The sequence below is a fragment of the Schistocerca americana genome, chromosome 3 (genome assembly GCF_021461395.2).
Source record: "Schistocerca americana isolate TAMUIC-IGC-003095 chromosome 3, iqSchAmer2.1, whole genome shotgun sequence".
Taxonomy (NCBI): domain Eukaryota; kingdom Metazoa; phylum Arthropoda; class Insecta; order Orthoptera; family Acrididae; genus Schistocerca; species Schistocerca americana.
In genome coordinates, this window is record NC_060121.1 from 470271206 (window position 1) to 470291400 (window position 20195).

General features: G+C 39.3%; 1 protein-coding gene across 2 annotated transcripts in view; it reads right to left on the reverse strand.

The window, feature by feature from the left end:
* Positions 1-8712: 8712 nt before the first annotated feature.
* Positions 8713-20195, reverse strand: part of LOC124607316 (testis-expressed protein 47-like) — a 225219-nt gene continuing 213736 nt past the window's right edge. Inside the window, exons 6-7 of one of the 2 annotated variants that reach the window (XM_047139614.1) lie at positions 14172-14323; positions 8713-8899 (exon numbers count right to left, since the gene is read on the reverse strand). In XM_047139614.1, the coding sequence (XP_046995570.1) occupies positions 14250-14323 (74 nt within the window). In that variant the 3' untranslated portion in view covers positions 8713-8899; positions 14172-14249. Of the gene's footprint in view, positions 8900-14171; positions 14324-20195 lie in introns of those variants that run through there. The other variant, XM_047139615.1, reaches the window with a different exon arrangement.

Genomic DNA, 20195 nt, shown 5'->3' on the forward strand with positions numbered 1-20195 from the left:
TGAGCTTAGATACCATCAGAAAAGATTAGATTATTATAATCATATGTTACATGAATATATCAAAGAATCCTGTCTGGGAGACAAAAATATAAGAATCAAGCTTCAAACATCCAACGTGTTCTGTGCAATGATGTTGTATGGAGAACTGATGTATATCAATAAGTCAGGAGAGGAAGATTTCTCTTGCCAACATTGTTTGAAAATGTTAACATAACAAAAGTTTGATAAGTGTAAGTTAGCATGGCGTTTTTTCCATGTTATAGTGCATTAAATTTGTCTTCTTTCCAGAAAAAGTCCTATTATCAACATAAACTAGTAAAACATTGTACACAGTAGCTTACAATAAAACGTTTACTATTTACTGTACTGGGTAGTATTATTCCCTGCACTGGGGGAAAAAAGGAAAATCTCTGTCCCATTTCAGCTCCATAGTGCTTATAAGGATATTAAAGCACAAATCAATGTCTGTCCTGTTTCAACCCAAGAGAAGTACTTATAACCACAGAAATTTTCTTAAAAAATGTTAGCCTAAGCACATTATAACACACTGTATCATGATTTTATGTTTGAAATTTTATGAAGTATGAAGTAAAACTGATGGGAAAATTTACTAAAGAGCTGACATCTGTCACAGTTCACCCCATTCTAGAGTATATCTTTAAATATTGACTCCTGCCTACTGCACATTACTATATCAAACAATGGAAACTCCATGGTGGAATGTCAGCAAAATTAGGAAAAGAACAGATGGCTATTCACCAAACGAGACCCACTGAGTTGCAGGCAGGCACAACAAGAAGACTTGGCCAAAGCCCTACTCAACAAAGACATATTCACACAAGCATGGACACCTCATCCACACATGCCCGCTACCACTGGCAGTTCTGACCAGAATGTGACTGTCACATGAATAACAGTATGGGTTGGAGCACGGCAGAGAAAGGGACAGCAGGGTATGGATGGGGGAAGAGAAGAACGCTGTCTGGTGGGTCATGCAGGGACAAGATGGTGGTCGGGTGAGACTGCCAGATGCAACCTTGGGAAGTGAGGTGTGTGTGTGTGGGGGGTGGGGGGTGGGGGGGGGGGGTAGTGTGTTGGGTGGGTGTGGTGGATCAAGGAGCAGAAAAGGAGTAGGTTGGGGAAAGGACAGGTGCATGCATTCACAGAGGGGGTGGCACACAATGAGACTGAGGGAACATGGAAAGAAAGGAGGTGACAGGACAGAGGAGTCGGAAACTATAGGGTGGAGGGTGTGGGGCCAGTGATTACTGCAGGTTGAGGCTGGGATAATTTCAGGAGTTGAGAGTGCATTGTAAGGGCAACTCCCATGTGCACAGCTCAAAAAAGCTGGTGCTGAGGAGAGGATACAGAGAACCCAGCTTGTGAAGAAACTGTTGAAATTTAGCATTTCACATTCAGCTGCATGTTGTGCCTCAGGTTAGTCTACTTTGGATTTGGCCACAATCTGTTGGTGGTTGTTTATTCAGGCAGGCAGATGGTTGGTTGTCATACCACTATAAAAAGCTGTGCAATGGTTGCAGCAGACTGAATTTTGATTCATTCTGAATTCTTTGATCTATGTAAAAACAATACCTAACATCTTAGAATTGGTTATTGTGATTTGAAGTTATGTTAGTGGTAGAATACCACAAATGTTTGAGGACAATATATGGAATATATATATGAAAGTGTGCAACTAATTATAGACAAAAGTAGAAGTTGCTATTTTACATTTCCTTCGAGCAAGAATTGGTCAGTCAGAAGAAAAGTTAAGCGTTGTATAATCACATTCAAGGTAATGATCAAACATTTAAAATAAAATGACAAGCAGAATAATATTAATTCTTCATTGACTCCAGTAAGTAAAAATCCAATAGAGAACACTACAGAATCCATTCTGAGGATAGTGTCATGTGAAGTATAATTTTGTGGGCCACATAATCAAAAGTTTTTGGTAAGGTCACAAGGTATACTAGTACAATAATATTTCTTGTTTAGTTCTGCAATGACTTCATTTTTGAGGTTTCTAACTAACTTCTCTGTGGAGAACTGTTTGTAACAGTCAGACTGAGAGGCAGTAACAAGTTCTGCTCAGTTACACAAATCAGTATTCTATCATGGCCCCCTTATAGCCACTTTTGGAAAGAGTGACAGAAGTGAACTGAGTCTGTAATTAGAAGTGGTTGGCCTATCTTCGGTTTAACAAATGGGTTTTAATGTGGCATATTTAAATCTGTCAGAAATTAAAAATCTGTCAGAAATTATGCCCTGCCACTGCTGATTGTTAAGGTAAGTTAAGGGAACTTGTATGTGAATAACTGCCAAAAAATCGATTTTTTAATTTCTGTCTTAAAAAATTCTCTGTAGTTTTCTGAATAACAAAAAGTTTACTTCCAGGAAAATGGACTACAGAAAGTGCCAAAATTAGAGGAACTTAAAAGTGGTTCCACACACCACAACATCACCATGGCACACAGTCAGTTCTGTTAAAACTAAAGTTTTGCTCTCATTTGTTTCATTTTTATGACCTTTTACTCCCTTAAGGGTAATCCTGTCAAGTCAGTGCAAGATTTTAATATTCAGCTAGAAACGCCATCATAACTAACAGATTACTAATTTTTAGTGACCTGATGAATTTTGTAATTATATAAGGGCTGTATTTTTTAAACTAATTCCTGCAGTGTCATAAAAATTTTATGTAGTAAATGTTCGTTATCACAAATCTCCAGAAGTTTCTGATTAAACACTTCGAAATTTTGACACAATGTCACATTGGTATATGTGCGAGTTTTTAAATACATGTTTTGTTAATGTATGTAATGTATAATTTTTTATAAATTTAATAATAGAGAAACATTATTACCAAAAAGTTTCAAAAAATTTTGAAGAAATAGATACTTAAAACATGTCCGTATTGGAATGCAACATTGTATCACAATTTCAAATCAATTGGTCAACTTTTGAAGAGGAAAGATTTCGAACAAATGAAGATTTCATTTTTATTTATATAGATATCACCACAAAACACCTACTGCTTGTCAGGACACATTTCTTTCTGTGAATGCATTTCAGTGCCACATCTTCGGAGGTGGGTAGTGGCTGGCACAGGCTGCCTTAACTCACTGCACCAGCCCTGCACTCATGCTGGTGACTTCTAGTGAATGGGTTGTTATTTATAGTGTGGAAGGGATGCCCCTTTGGAAGTCCTGCTCACACATGGAAATGACAAAGCGCATGTGTGTTGTATGTCACATGCTTTTCTGGGAGTACTCTGTCCCAGGTCACAGCCATTGTCATTGCAGCAGATGGACTGTGATGTCGGATGCTGTGAGGTCATGCTGAATACTGACTCTCGCCAGCCAGTTCAGTACACTGTCTGACCTAAGCAACACTTGAGTTTAGAGCAGTTTGTGCCCCAGGCTGGAACAGTGTTGGTAGACTACCCGTCACTGGTGGCTGGTACTGGTGGCTGTCTTCCATCATCCATTGCTGTGTAACGATGGTCATCTCATAAGGCAGTAGGAGTATGGCCGGGCTGGAACCATCTCGTATACAAGATATTACAATACAATAATCAGAGAATTGAGCGTGAATGATATGAACACCATTGATCCTACTGATAGACTAACTCTTGCCTAGCGAGGTAGAATATTTATGGCATAAAGGAGAGACTCTGCTTTTTGACATCAATTGTTGTTACTAAATTGGTTCTAATCTTCCTTCTACATTTGCTTAACCAATATGTTTCATTGTCTTAACTCCTTTGTCAAACCTCCGATAGTTGTTGCCTTGTCCTCCTTGGTGTTTCTTGCATGACTTACGACAGTATTGGAGGCAAATTGGTCTGCACTCATCTAATTCTTTTGTGTTGAGCTCACTCACACTCTTGATATCTTATTAACTGTGTCATAATGTTTACACCTATTAGCTGGCTCATGTTAATACTTCCATGTGCTTGAGAAATGCCTTTATGTTGAGACTTGAAAAATTTCTCTCTCCCATTTGAGAAATGCCTTTATGTTCAGGCTTGAAAAATTTCTCTCTCCCATTCCCTTACTTTCTTGATGCATAACGACCTGTTAATAGAATTGAGAATGTTTATAAGAACAGACAGACAGCATGGTGACTTTGTCAATCCATTTGAGGAGACTGTCAACAACCTTCCACATCCATCAATCAGTTACACTCCCACAAAATTAATGTTAAGGAAGAGTGAGAGAAGAGAAAACTGTGTGGGTGAATGTAATACCACAAGTATCAGAAATGTAGACTCATGGGTGGAAAAAGTTCTTCAAGTTTTGGTTACCTTGAAGGCAAAGCCTGAGAGTGGAAAAAATATTTTAGCAATAGATTATCTAGAATACAAAAGTTTAAGGTTGGTGATAAAGTCTTGATTAGAAACCATTCTTGATCCTCTTTGTGAAATAAAAAGAATTAAGAGTGGCAAATGCTGCGTATAGGTCCATTTGGTATTGTCGGAAGCCCTAATGCAGAAACATACTTACTCTCATATCCTGGCAGCCATAATAGAAGGTCTATATCCACACCAACATTTGAAAAGTATTTTTATGAGCTATGATAAGTATTTTAGAGATTATTTAAATATGTGGCCAGACAATTTAGTACATTACAGCCTACATATCTTAAGGTGGAAGGTGAACCGTACACAATATTTGATATAACAGAACTATATTTTGTATGTATTTGAAGTGAGGTGTGTGTATTCTAATATTTGAATAGGTTAAGGAAGTATGTATGTGTTAATAAGGTGTTATCTTATATATGATTAACATGCACTTTTGTATGGAAACCATGACAGAGTATTATTTTGTTCTCTGTGAATATTAGTAAGGTATGTGTTTTGCTACGTGACCCAGATATACTATATTACTAGCAGTTTAAGTGTTATTCCTTGGAAATGAGCCAAGTTATATTTGGATCAATGTATGCAAAAGAGAGAGTACGACAATCATTTTCTTGTGAAACTAAGTCTCATCACAAAAGATAATGATGATATCTGAATTTTGAATAATAGACCACACGACTTATGTTGAGCTAGGTAGATTCATATCATCTGAGTTCATGAATATGTACTGGTAACTTAACTTTCATATTAGGTTGACATACTATTGGTGTCAAAACTATACTGAGCTTGGTACAAGTGTCAGTAGTATCCATGGGAATCAGTAATGATTTATTATTACACTCTAATAGTGCCTATCCTTCTTGGAAAACAAATGTTCTTGTGGATGAATATGAGACACGTGTGTAATTGAGGTGTATCATCAGGGCAGTTTTTCTAGTGTTTGCTGAGAAGGACATAGAGAACTGTGGTAGACAATGTTCTCAACATTCAAGTTTTGTGCAGATGAGCTGAATTAGTGAGTCATTCAAGAACAGTCTGAATTGATCTATTAAATATAAAAGAGTGATGTAAATCTCAACTGCCTTGCAAATATGGAACAAGTAAGTATATTAAACTTCATAAAGATAGAGTGAATCAGTGATTCTTATGGTACAAACTAATGAACCAATTTGGAAAGGAGTCCATCTGCTCAAGTTTAAAATGATGAATGTTTGTGTACCTTGGACTGCAGGAGTGCATATGTACCTTGGACTGCAGGAGTGAAAACATGACTCTAGAGTGGGAGATATGATGATGAATCATAAACACTAATTAAGTAAGTGTCATGATGAACAATAAATATTTATATGTGCTTGCACTATGCACAAGTTAACTGCTCTACTGAACTGAACTGCCAATCAACAATTTCTACATGTGAGACATATCATTGTTGTAGCAGCTTTGTGAGCCTATTGCTTGTTTAAAATTATTTTCTGCAAAATTCTGTGAAGGGCTCTACAAAAGACGCTCAATGACTCTGGTTTTGGATGCATAAACAGTTTTACAGAGATATGTTAGAGGAAGATTTGTGGTTTTGTTCTGATGGCATGTTGTCTTCTACTGAATTTTGCCTGAAATTGTCATGTATCAGTTGTGATGTTTATATCTCAGTCTGATAACTCTCAGATCCCTCCCAGTTACAGTTAGATAATAATATTACAGACTAACTACCTTTGCTTTCTCATTTGTGTACATTATGTGTCGTAACCTATCCTTTTTCAGGAAGTTTTCCTTGATTTATTGCTTATACTTGCTGGTTGACTGTTGCATGTTACCCTACAATTGGATGCAGGATGGTCCCTTTCGAGAACTGTTCCTTCAACTATCATGAGCGTACTTCCTGTTCCCAAGACCACACACCTATGACTGATATAGTGGAAGGGCTCTGCTGACCACTTCACCATCTGCTTTTCCAACAGTCGCACTGACAACCTTTCTGATGTCATGGCAACATCACATTTGCCACATTAACACCAGTTACAAGAAAATACTTTTTCACAAAAGAAATTTAGTATCCCTTGCTAAGTAGATGATAGAACATCATCTTCCTACACTCATTCAATACAAAGAATAATAATCAATCATCACAGATTGTTATTACATGAATATCTATCAAATGTGTGAACTGCTACTGATACTGGCTTGAATAATAACTTACTCCATTCTTTATATAACAGACTTGCTGATTCAATCTGCAGACGTGATACTGTGATGAATGTAATGAGCACATAAATCAAAGTCGATGGATTTCCTTTGGGTTTTCCCTAGGTTTTCTGCAAGATTTGTCTGAAGGGGGGAGCACAGATTATAAATGAATCTCAGGTGCATTAATCATCCAAACTTGAAAGCAACATTAGTTGAAGTACAGTGTTGTAATGATTAAATAAATGGTGTGTCCTGACAAGGTATAATAACACTAGTTAACAAATTAAAACTTTTTTTCTGTATCTGGTTTGTAAATGGGTGGATTTACCTAATTTTGTGGTGCTGAATACACTGGTAAAATCAGTTTTTCTCTATGATGTCACATTTCCTAGATACACAGCAGAATAAAAAATGTCAATAGCGAAAATAAAAATACACATTCAAAACATTTGAAATCAATACTGTTTTGTATGTATATATAGGCATGATGCCAATAAAAGGTCCAAATTAGTTCAGAAGATATTTTCACCTTTAATTGTCTTTGGTTTTTGAAAAATGTGATGACGGAGCTCTTCTTTTGTTTGCCATTTCAATACTCTCCCTAACAAGACCCCAGCAGTAGTCACCCATCATCAAAGGGGGCCTCAGTAACACTGTTCCATGATAAGAATGTCTTGGTGAAAGCGTTCACCATACTCATCGCTTACGGGTCCAAAATTTTCCAGGAAGAAATCAAGGTGAGAATGTAAAAAGTGAATTTTAAGCAACGTTCTACGCCTCATGTTCTTATAGTCATCCAACAGATCGTTCACAAGGGTAACATAGTTTTTGTCTTTTCTGTTCCCCAAAAAGCTCTTCACGATTGCTTTAAAAAAAGACCAAGCAGCTAATTGGATATCTGTGAGTTTGGTATCAAAGGTTGGATCTTTCAACAATTTTCTTATTTGTGATCCAACAAATATACCCTCTTTCAGTTTTGCCTCACTTAATTCGGGAAATTTTTCTTTTAAGTGATTGAAAGCCTCACCTTCTTTATCCAGAGCTTATACAAAGTTCTTGATAAGGCCCCAACTTGATATGAAGGGGAGGCAAAATGATTTTATCAGGCTCAACCAATGGGGTATTGTACACATTTACATTTCCAGGAACATATGACTTCCTTATAGACCATTCCTCGACTGTATAGTGGTTGTTGGTGTCACGGCTGTCCTGAAGGCACAAAAAGCAGCAGTATTTCATGAATCCAGCCTGTAAACTTGTAAGGTGTGCAACAACTTTAAAATCACAGCAAAGCTGCCATTCATGATCCTTATATTTGATTGTCTCTAGCAGCAAAGCCATGGTTTCGTAAGTTTCTTTCCCGTCTACTGCGTAAGCCAAAGGTACCAATGGAAATGCATTGCCATTATGCAGTAGTACTGCTTTCAAGCTGGTTTTACTGGAGTCAATAAATAGTCGCCACTCCTGTGGATTATGTCGTGCACCTAGCTGCATCATCAGACCATTGACATCTCTACATGCACACATTGAATTCTGCATATTGAAATAGTGAGTGAAGGAAGCACCTCTTGATCTGAAACAGGAAATTTTTGACGCTAGAGCTAGAAGGTTCCTTTGTTGCAGTTTTGACCCCAAGAGTTCAGCCTGCCGTTTCAAAAATCTTAGATCACAAACCAAATTGTTCAATTCCTTTTGATTAAAGAGCTGAGGTGAAGTGTAATCATGTTGAGGGCAGTACTCTTCTATATGTTCAATACTTTCTGACTCACTTGACATGGTGTCTGGTTCCATGGCTTTCAAGTTACAGACTGGATCAGGCAACCCCTTATCATGGTGCACAGGTAAATGCATTGGAGATACATTTTTTTATGTCTAGTTTTGCTTGAATATCCCAAAATATTTGTAAGACAGAAGTAACAGTCTGAATAATGCTCTTTAGGCTCACACCACACCATTAGAACAGTGAATGGCATGGCTCGGCATTTTTCTTTCAACTCCTTGTTTAAGTTTGTAATAAAGGTTATGCAGGCAATATGAGATGCAAATTTTTTTATCTTGATGACCAACAGGACAATCAAAATACAAATTATATTCCTTCTTAACCAAATCAGTGATTGGTTTTCTTTGGGCTTTTGGAGTGAATCTGCCACACAAATAACAAAAGTTGTCAGAGTGGTTTAGACAGCAACAAGATTTACTAGTTCCCATTTTTCTTAGTATAAGTATTAAACACAAAAAGTTAGCACTAGGCCTGTATTTCACAGTAAACACTCACTGAGGATCTCTTTCACATCACTGGATTACCACACCAACCATTTACTGACGATTTTTAGATCTTCTAGCTCTCTTCTGCAAATAAAAAACAAACAATTAAACATCAAAACAGATGAACAGCAAAAAGTGAAATACTGAATACGAGAAATAAAAAACCTTTAAAAACTCAAAAGTGGTACGTGTTAGAACATTTTGAAAGGTATATTTGGATTCTACACGCCAAAATAATACTAGTTGACTTATCACATCCCAGATGCAAAATGGCTGTTGACTAGTGTAATCATCCAGTCTTGAGAATAGTAGCAGTCAGACTAAAATGGTGTAATTGTAAAACAAAATCAGTGAGTTAAAAAATAAAGAAGTACTATTCCAAACTCAAGCCTTTGAAGTACAGGAAAAATACCAAAGAACTGTGTAATGTTAAGGTATTAAATATGCATCAGTTCCAATGAATTGCTTGTTAAAAGTAATGGCTGGATACAAATCTATTAAACACTGATAACTGTGCAAATATGCACTATTAATGGGGTTGGGTGGAGGGGGAGGGGGGGGGGGGGGGGGGTGGGAAGCTTCCAGCCATAGGAATTGTGGACATTGAAAGTTCGCAATAATATTTAATGTTTAGAGATTCCTGCTCCCATTGGGAGTTTTTTAATGTGTGGAAGTCAGAGTGGCTACTGTGCTAGTAGTTGCAGTATGTAAGATCACTGTGCACTTATTGCTGTTGCTGTGACACTTCATCTGTTCCACATTGTCTTACCAAGAAAGGAAACTGTTAAAAAGGGACTGGGACTCTGACCCTGTCTTTCAATAGAGATAGAAGTATGAGGGTTGTTCCAAAAGTAATGCCTCCTATTTTTGTTTGTGGTGAATCTGGATGTCTGTGCCGGTGTCACTGGTGTCGTGCTAATGCTTGAACCTTCCTCTTTCATTTGCAGGTGGTTCCATTGTTCTGTGGTAGTTGGTGCCAGCACAGGAGTGTTCCAAAAAGGAGTCTGATGTGGATACACATCCAAAACAGTGATATGTGATTGAATTCCTAACTGCTGAAGAAATTGTGTGAACTGAAAGCCATCAACACTTTGCTAAAGGTGTATAGATATGATACAATAGACGTGAACAACGTGAGGTAATGGGTACAGCATTTTCAAAGTAGTGAAAAGAGTATGCATGACAAGCCACAGTCTGGTCATCCCTGCACAGTTATCATCCCTCAAAATGTAGAGCATCCTGATCAACTCACCTGTGCTGATCAAAGCTGAATGCCAGCTGTAATGCCTTGGAAACAATGAGGAACAACTTGGTTATCAAAAAAGTCTGTGCAAGATGGGTCCTACAGATGCTTACAGAAGAACAAAAAAACTCATCTAATGGAAATTTGACGAGACCTGCTGGACCAGTATGAAGCTGAAGGTGACAATTTCCTGAATAGCATTGTCACTGGAGATGAGACATGGTGTCACCACTATGAGCCAGAATCCAAAAGACAGTCCATGGAATGGCGACGTGAATTTTTCATCAAAAAAGAAATTCAAAACACAGCCTTCTGCAAGTAAAGTGATGTGCACAGTCTTCTGGGACAGCCAGGGTGTGGTTATTTTGGATGTCCTGGAGCCTGGAGAAACTGTCAATTCAGAACACTACAAGACGATACTGACTAAGCTGAAAGCTGGAATTTCCAAGGCAAAGCCAAAGAAGAAGAACAACTTTCACCTGCAGCATGACAAAGCCAGGCCTCACACCAGTTTTATGACCATGCAACTTATTGCAAAATTCGGTTGGACTGTCTTACCACACCCAGCGTACAGCCCCAATTTAGCATCTTCAGACTTCCATCTCTTTGGGCCTCTGAAAGATGGACTATGTGGCAAACATTTTCCAGACTCGAACACTGTTGTCAAAGCTGTAAGGAAGTGGCTAGCCTCAGCTGGTTCCAATTTTTACAAGCACAGTATGCAGGCTCTAGTTCATCACTGGAAAAAGTGCATAACAAATGGTGTTGACTATGTGACAAAATGACACTCTGTAGATTAAATATTTCTGTTGTGATTCATGTATCTCCTGTAGTTTCCATGAATAGAAATAGGTGGCATTACTTTCATAACAACCCTCATACTATATAATTACAGTTGTAATCAGCCATTAGGTGTACTGAGGTTTATTCCATTAATTACTTATTTTCTGACATTAATTAACCTGCAGATGAATCCAGTTTCCGTTATCTGAAAGCACATTTGTGGTGTGGTATTATTATTTGCTGGCTAAAGGTAAAGTTCATTAGGGTCTACATCTCTGGAGTTGGTTCAATTGTTTGCTAATCAATGAAAAATTTTGCCACTAACCATTAGCTGCACAATTGTACATGTATTGTTGCACACAGTAAGATACTTCCCCAGCCACCAAACTTAATAAGATCTGTCCTCATATTAATAATAATTGACATTCCTACCTCTGATTTATTAAAGTTGAGAGAGACAGTGTAGAGCATACTTACCTCAAGATGTTAGCATGGTGATTGATAGCTGCAACCTCTCATGCACTATTTTAGAAAGAGGTGTTAATTGTATAACAAACAGATGCAATATCTCCATGAGTAGTGTGACCACCTGGTGCACACTGAAATTTCTTGGGGTTGGGTAGCATATAAAGACTGACATAATGATATTTAAAAATCTTGAAATTAATTACAGTTTATAGAATTGCAAGGCAAAAATTTAATAGAGCATTTACCTATAAATAAGTCCCAACAACAATTTGGTTTAATTAAAAGATAGTTGGCTGGAAAAGTATAGAAGTTTTCAGTACTGTTTGGTTAGAACATGGTATGCCCATGTGGTGGATTACCTGATTATAAATAAGAATTATTCAGGAATAAAGGAGGTGACTCACTGAAAGGCTGAAGTGATGCGTCACTGATAAATACAAACAAAAGGCACAGAGATTGGCTAGCTTTTGGAATGCACTTCTTTTTTCAAGATTTTAGGAAAAACATGCACACAAACACACACACACACACACACACACACACACACACACACACACACACTCACTCACATGCACACACCTGTCTCCCTACACTGTGCTCAGTCTTTCGTGGCCCACGGTGAGTGTACTTGAGTGAGGTGGAGATGTGGGGTGGGGTGGGGTGAGGGATGGAGAGAGGCAGGAGGGAGGGAGGGGTTGGGTGGAAGCATCTAGTGGCTTGTGGGAGAGTGGGGAGCCATCTGTGGGCTAGCTAGGTGAGCAGGTGGAGGGGTCAGGTGACAGACAGCTGGGCAAACAATTTCGTAGACTAGGGCATTGAGATAATAGCACACAACTAGCTAATGTTGGGACACAAACTGGGAGGGGGTGCTGGGGCAGGGGATGTTGTACACACACACACACACACACACACACACACACACACACACACACACACACACACACACACTCTACTGGGTGGAAGGGCAGATAGTTACTTTGGGTTTAGGTCATGAAGGTTATGGGAGCAAAGGCTGTGCTGTAAGAATAACTCCCATCTGTGCAGCTCAGAAAAGCTCATGGTGGTGGGGAGGATCTGGATGGCACAGTTTGTGAAGCAGGCACTGAAATCTCTGACATGTGGCTGCTTTACAATGTGCGCCATCTGGACCCTCTCCACCACCACCACCACCAGCTTTTCTGAGCTGCGCAGATGGGAGCTGTCCTTAAAGCACATCCATCGCTGCAGAAACTTTACTGGCCTAAACCTAAGGTAACTCACTGCCCCCTCCCCCACACAATAGTGTGCATGTGTGTGTGTGTGTGTGCGTGTGTGTGTGTGTGTGTGTGTGTGTGTGTGTGTGTACACCATCCCCTGCTCCAGTACCCCCGCCTAATTTGTGTCCCCACATCAGTTAGTTGTGTGCTGTTATCTCAGGGTTTAGTCTATGAAATTGTGCGCCCAACAGTCTGCCACCTGTCCTTTCCCCCTGCACCCCTAGCTAGTCCATAGATGGCTCCCACTCCCCTATGAACAGCTAGATGCTTCCACCCAACCCCTTCCCTGCCTCCTGCCTCTCTCCATTCCCCACCCAACCCCTCCCCACAACATCGTCTCACCCCAGTACACTTACAGTGGGCCAGGAAAGAACTGGCAGTCTACTGACCACAGTGGAGGGAGACAGGCATGTGCATGTGAGTGAGTGAGTGTGTGTGTGTGTGTGTGTGTGTGTGTGTTTTTCTTACAAGCTTGAAAAAGGAAGTGTTTTCCAAAAGCTAGCCAGCTTCTGTACCTATTGTTTGTGAACCTATCGACAAAGCAGCACTTCTGCCTTTCAGTGAGTCATGTCCTGTTATTCCTTGACAATTCATAATTCTCAACAAAAACTTTACTGCTTATAAATAAAGTTGCCAAGTCTGAAATTTTCAACTGAAGACTTAATTGAATAATGAAGAGTGTTACCAGGTTCAGATATATTAGCACTACAGAAATGTAAAGTAAAACCCTGGACTCAGGCAAGCATAATGACTCAATTACAAATGCATTTTAAATTAATTAGTTTTTGGAAAACAGGAATGGTTTCAACTTAGCTGTTTCACTAGTACTCACTTTCCATCCCTCTCTTTAGCTTACTGCACAGAGGTAGGTGGGTGCATTGGTTAGGATAGTGGACCCATGTTCAGGAAGGATGAGATTAACATTACCCCCCTACCATTTCTCCAGGTTTGTATAAATGTGCCAGAGCTAAATCTTTAATAAACTTGACATTGACAAAATGTGAAACCTATAACTTACAGTCCTTTCATGTTGCTGAAATCTGTAATATGAAATATCCATCACTAATAATCATGGCATTGACAGGTTGATAACATATACCTCACAGTCCTTCCCTCTTCAACTAACACTTCTCACACAAGTCTACATTATGAAGTATCCACTTATAGTACTTTCTTCTTTAAGTAACACTTCTCACTTGAGTCTGCATTATGAAATATTCATTTTCAAAAATGATTTAAGATTTTCTTTCTATACATACTTTTACTGCAATGAAATAAAATTCTCCTTCTAATTTTGAAGTATTACAATTTTAATGATATTAGAGTTCTCATTTTTTTAACTGATATGTTATTCCCCATAGAACCCACATATTCTTTATCCAACTGTAATTTCAAATTTTTATACTTCCACTCCACACAAGTGAGATTCACTACAGTCAGAAGTACAAAGTCATAGGAGAAAATAAATATAATGAGATTCATATCGCTGAAGTCTGATGCTTTGACTTCATTGGCTGTTTAGTTGCACTACCATTTTATTTACACAGAAATGAGAAATGAGCCACAAATATGGACTATTTATCTTTTCTTATTCTTGAACTTTTACCTTATTAAGCACCACAAATGTCTCTGCTGTCAGTGTCTACAATCTACAGCTAAGTGAAAGACTCTCCCGAAATGGTTCTTAATCCTGTGCTTCAGGTGTAGTGTAGAGTACATTATATGGGACAAAATCTGTGGCTGCAGGTAACTCAAGCTCTGGAAAAAAAGAAGAAATGAAGCTTCATAATATCAAGAGAAGGTCAAAAGCTAAACATGAGATGACAGATAGCAGCTGCTGCACAAAATAAGCAATCACCTGAACACAGGACAGTCAGAAATGTTCTAATCTAATTGAAGATGAATAAACTAATAAATGGTCCAAAATAAAAGCCTAGGATATAATATTTTTTCAAAATGTATGACAAATTGATGTTCTGGAACACATGACTAATTAAAATGCATCAGAAGGAATGACATATTTTGGCAATGAGTATAAAATGTTCCAGACTAGGAACACATCTTCTTATAGATTGATAATGATCAAAAAATTGTGTCAGTTACAGGTTAATATTTCTAGAGAATGGCAATAAATGATAACAAACAGAGAAGTGAAGTGAAGCCACACAGTTGAAAATCCAGAATGGAATAATGACAATGTTACGAAAAGGACAGATTGCTACTCACCATACAGAGGAAATATTGAGTCACAGACAGGTGTGAACATATTTACCAAACTATCAGTTTAAAGTCAAACAATGGAAAATCCAGGATGAAATGGAACAATACCAGAGAAGAAAAGTTGCTACTCACCATACAGCGGAGATGCAGAGTTGCGATAGGCATGACGCCCCATTGTGGTCGGTTACTGTGCCCCCACTGAGAGAATCTCTGCTCTCGTAGACCAACACCTTCAACCTATTATCCGGAATCTACCCTCCTATATAAAAGATACCAACCATTTCCTCGACTGACTCTCCACAGTTCCTATCCCCTTACCACACGGTGCCCTGTTCGTCACTATTGATGCCACCTCCCTGTACACTAACATTCCTAATGCCCATGGCCTTACTGCTATCAAACACTACCTTTCCAGATGCCCTATGGATTCCAAACCAACAACCTCCTTCCTAGTCTCCATGACCAACTACATTCTCAGCCACAATTACTTCTCCTTTGAAGGAATTACCTACAAACAAATCCATGGTACGGCTGTGGGCACCCGCATGGCACCATCCTATGCTAACCTATTCATGGGCCATCTAGAGGAATCTTTCCTAAAAACCCAGAATCCTAAACCCCTCACCTGGTTCAGATTCATTGATGTCATCTTTGCTATCTGGATTGAAGGTGAGGACACCTTATTCACATTCTTCCAGAATCTCAACAACTTCTCCGCCATTTGCTTCACCTCGTCCTACTCAACCCAACAAGTCACCTTCCTAGATGTTGACCTCCATTTCAGAGATGGCTACATCAGTACCTCCGTCCATATCAAACCTACTAACAACCAGCAATACCTCCACTTCGACAGCTGCCACCCATTCCATACCAAGAAGTCCCTTCCGTACATCCTAGCCACCCATGGTCGTCGCATCTGCAGTGACAAGCAGTCCCTCTCAAAATATACTGAGGGTCTCATTGAAGCCTTCACTGACCTTAATTATCCTCCCATCCTTGTACAAAAACAAATCTCTCATGCCTTATCTCTTCAGTCTCCCATCACCTCCCAAAGTCCCACAGTCCAGCCACAGAGGAGCATTCCCCTCGTAACTCAGGACCAGCCGGGACTGGAGCAACTGAATTACATTCTCCGCCAGGGTTTCCATTACCTCTCGCCATGCCCTGAAATGAGAAATGTCCTGCCCACTATCCTTTCCACCCCTCGTACCGTGGTATTCTGCCATCCACCGAACCTACACAATATGCTCGGCCATCCTTACATAACCCCTGCTCCCAGTCCCTTACCTCATGGTTTATGCCTCTGTAATAGACTTAGATGCAAGACCTGTCCCGTACATCCTCCTGCCACCACCTACTCCAGTCCAGTCACTAAGATCACCTATCCCATCAAAGGAGGGCTACCTGTGAAACCAGTCATGTGATTTACAAGCTAAGCTGCAACCACTGTGCTGCATTCTATGTGGGCATGACAACCAACAAACTGTCTGTCCATATGAATGGCTACCGACAAACTGTGGCCAAAAAACAAGTGGACCACTGTGTTGCTGAACACGCCGCCCAACATGATATCCCTCATCTCAATGACTGCTTCACAGCCTATGCCATATGGATCCTTCCCATCAACACCAGCTTTTCTGAACTGTACAGGTGGGAACTTTAACTGCAATACATCCTACGTTCCAGTAACCCTCCTGGCCTCAACCTTCATTAGTCACTGTCCTCACCTATTCAACCCCCTCCCAGTTCCCATTCCAGCACTACACAGCCATCATTTCACCACCACACCCAGTCTTTTAATTTCTTTTTATTTCTCTCCTTTCTGCTACTTACCCCCTCCCCCCTCCGCACCTTTTCTCCTGCCCTCTGTCTAAACTGCAACATTTCACTGTCTGCCACTCCCACCATACTATCCCTCCCCCTCCCCGTCCCAGCCTCCTCCTTACCCCCACTCAGTCGCCACTCCCATTTTGCACTGGTACTGCTGCTCACAGTGTGGTTTCAGTTCAGTGTGTGTGCATATATGTATGTGTGTCTATCGCTGACAAAGGCCTTTATGGCCAAAAGCTACAATTATGTGAATCTTTTTGTTGTGCCTATCGCGGCTCAGCATCTCCTCTATATGGTCATAGCAACTTTCCTACTCTGGTATTGTTACAAACTTTCAGTTTAATAAGTCACAGTTGCAAAATATCAAAATGAATTATTTACAGAAGAATGGAAAAACAGGTACAATCCGACCTCAGTTCAGATTTCGAAGAAATGAAGGCAATACTGACCCTTTGACGTACCTTAGAAGACAGATTAACAAAAGGTAAATCCTCATTTACAGCTTTATGTAATGAAATAATAATCAGCAACCAGTTGCATAACAGAAATTTAATCTCTTTACCGGTTTTGATTTTCTTTTATGCAACTAGTTGCTGATTATTTCATTGTACACAACTACAGTTGCTGAGGGTGGATAAAACCCTAAATTTATAGCAGTTACAGATTTGGAAAAAGCTTTTGACAATGTTGCTGAAAGGGGCTCTTTGATGTTCTGAAGGTTGCAGGGGTAAAAAACAGTCAGCAAGAGGTGTATCTTGTACAGAAGCCAGACTGTAGTTATAAGAGTCCAAGGGGCACGAAAGGGAAGCAGTCATTGAGAAGAGAGTGAGACAGGGTTGTAGGGTATCCCTGATTCTATTCAGTCTGTACACAGAGCAAGCATTAATGGAAACCAAAGAAAAATTTGGATAAGGAATTAAAGTTTCAGGAGAGGAAATAAAAGCTTTGGTTTGCTGGTGACACTGTAATTCTGTCAGACACAATAAAGGACTTGGGAGAGCAGGAGAATGGAATGAACAGTGTCTTGAATGGTAGATATAAGACAAACATCAGCAAAAGTAAAACAAAGGTAACAAAATGTAGCTGAAATAAAATAGGTGATACAGAGATTAGACTAAGAAATGAGACCCAGGTAGCCAACTGTTTTTGGAGTGCACACAGGGGTTCTTTTAGATTAGGCAGCTCTCCATCCAGTCAAGATAATGCAAGGCACTCACAACAATGTGCCAGAGTTTGATGCACTCCCAGAGAAGCAGTGAATCTCACATAATACTAGGTACAGAGAGCTATTGAAAGTGGAAATTGATAGCAGTGAGATTTTCGGGGAAAATTTAAGTGTTTATGAAAGGATAGGCTAATAGGACATGGAGGTGGTGTATTAGTCACAATAGACAAAAAACTGAAATCCACTGAGATATAAACTGAATATGCATGTGAGATTGTTTCAGTAAGATTCAGCATCAGCGGTGGGCATAAAGTGGTAATTAAATTCTTCTATCGCCCACCAAGCATACACCCTGGTGCAACCAAAATTTTTACAGAAACCCTCAGTTGCTTGTATGTAAGTTCCTCAATCACAGCATAATCATTGATGAAGACTTTAATCATCTAAAAATCAGTTGGAAAAATTATAGTTTTGTTAATAATGAGTATGACAAGACACTTTATGAAACATTACTATATGCCTTCTCTGAAAACTACCAAGAACAGATATTTCATAATCCCACTCAAGATGGAAATATATCAGACCTAATGGCAACAAAGAGACTTGAGCCTTTTGAGGAGTCCACATAGAAATTGGTGTCAGTAACCATGACATGGTCATGGCAACAATGATTACCAAAGTACAAAGGACAACTTAAACACGTATATGTTCTGTAAACTAGATAAAAAAGCAGTAATGTTACATCTCAGTGAGGATCTTAAAACTTTCAGCACAGGGCAGGAGCATGTACAGCAACTATGGCTCAAGTTTAACACAATAGATGATCATGCACTGTATAGATATATACCCAGTGGAACAGTTCATAATGGGAGGGGACCTCAATGGTATACAGTAATTGTAAAGAAACTTCGATAGAAACAGAGACTCCTACACAACAGGTATAAAACAAAGCATAGGGCTCTCAAAAGAGAGATGCTGAATGAAACACATTTGGCAGTCAGGAGAGCAATGCTTGAAGATTTCAGTGGCTGCAATAGCAGAATACTGTCAAATGATCTTATACAAAACCCAAACAAAAACCTGCTCATATGTACAGCTGCTTGTGGCACCAAAGTGTCCAGTCACTCACAAATGAGACAAGAACTGAAATTGAGGGTAGCAAAGCAAAAGCTGAAATGCTTAACTCTGTTTTCAAATGTTCCTTTACAAAGCAAAACCCAGGAGAAATGCCCCAGTTTAATCCTAATACCACTGAAAAGATATGTGATATAAGTGTCACTATCAGTTGTGTTGACAAACAGCTGAAACGGTTAAAATTGAACATATCTCCAGAGCCTGATGGAATCTCTATCAGTTATTTAGTGCATGTGTGGGTGATTTAGCCCCTCTTCTAACTATAATCTATTGTAGATCCCTCAAACAAAAAAGCAGTGCCCAGTAGTTAGAAGAAGAAACACGACCCACTCTTTTACAAGACGGATAGTGGAAATAATCCATAAAACTACCGCTCAATATCCTCGACATTGATTTCTTGTAGAATGTTAAAATGTATTCTGAGTGCAAATAAATGAAGTACCTCAAACAGAATGGCCTCTTACATGCCAAGCATTATGGGTTCCGAACACATCGATCATTTAATCAGGGCAGTCAGATAGATGCAGTATTTCTTGATTTCTGAAAAGTATTTGACAGTACCACAGCTACACTTATTATCAAAAGTACGATTTTATGGAGTATCAAGTGAAATTTGTGACTGGATTGAGGACTTTTTGGTAGGGAGGACACAGCATGTTGTCTTGGATGGAGAGTCATCTTCACATGTAGAAGTAACTTCAGGTGTGCCCAGGGAACTGTGGTGGGACCTTTGCTCTTCATGTTGTATGTTAATGACCTTCCAGACATCATTAATAGTAACCTCAGGATTCTTGCAAATGATGCAGTTATCAATAATGAAGTACTATCTGAAAGAAGCAGCATAAATATTTGGTCAGGTCTTGATAAGATTTCAAAGCGGTGCAAACATTGGCAACTTGCTTTAAATGTTCAGAAATGTAAGATCGTGCACTTGACGAAATGAAAAAAAAAAAAAAAAAAAATGTAGTGTCCTATGACAATAATATCAATGAGTCACAGTTGGAAATGCCCCACTCACACAAATAGGATGTAACACTTTGTAGGGGTATGAAATGGAATGATCATGTAGGCACAATCATGGGCTAAGCAGATGATGAACTTTGGTTTATTAGTAGAGTACTGAGGAAGTGCAATCAGTCTACAAAGGAGATTGCTTGCAAATCACCCATGTGACCCATTATAGACTATTGCTCAAGTGCATAGTACCTGTGCCTAGTGTAGTGTGTAGTACCTAACAGGGGATATTGAATATATACAGAGAACAGTAGCACAAATTGTCAC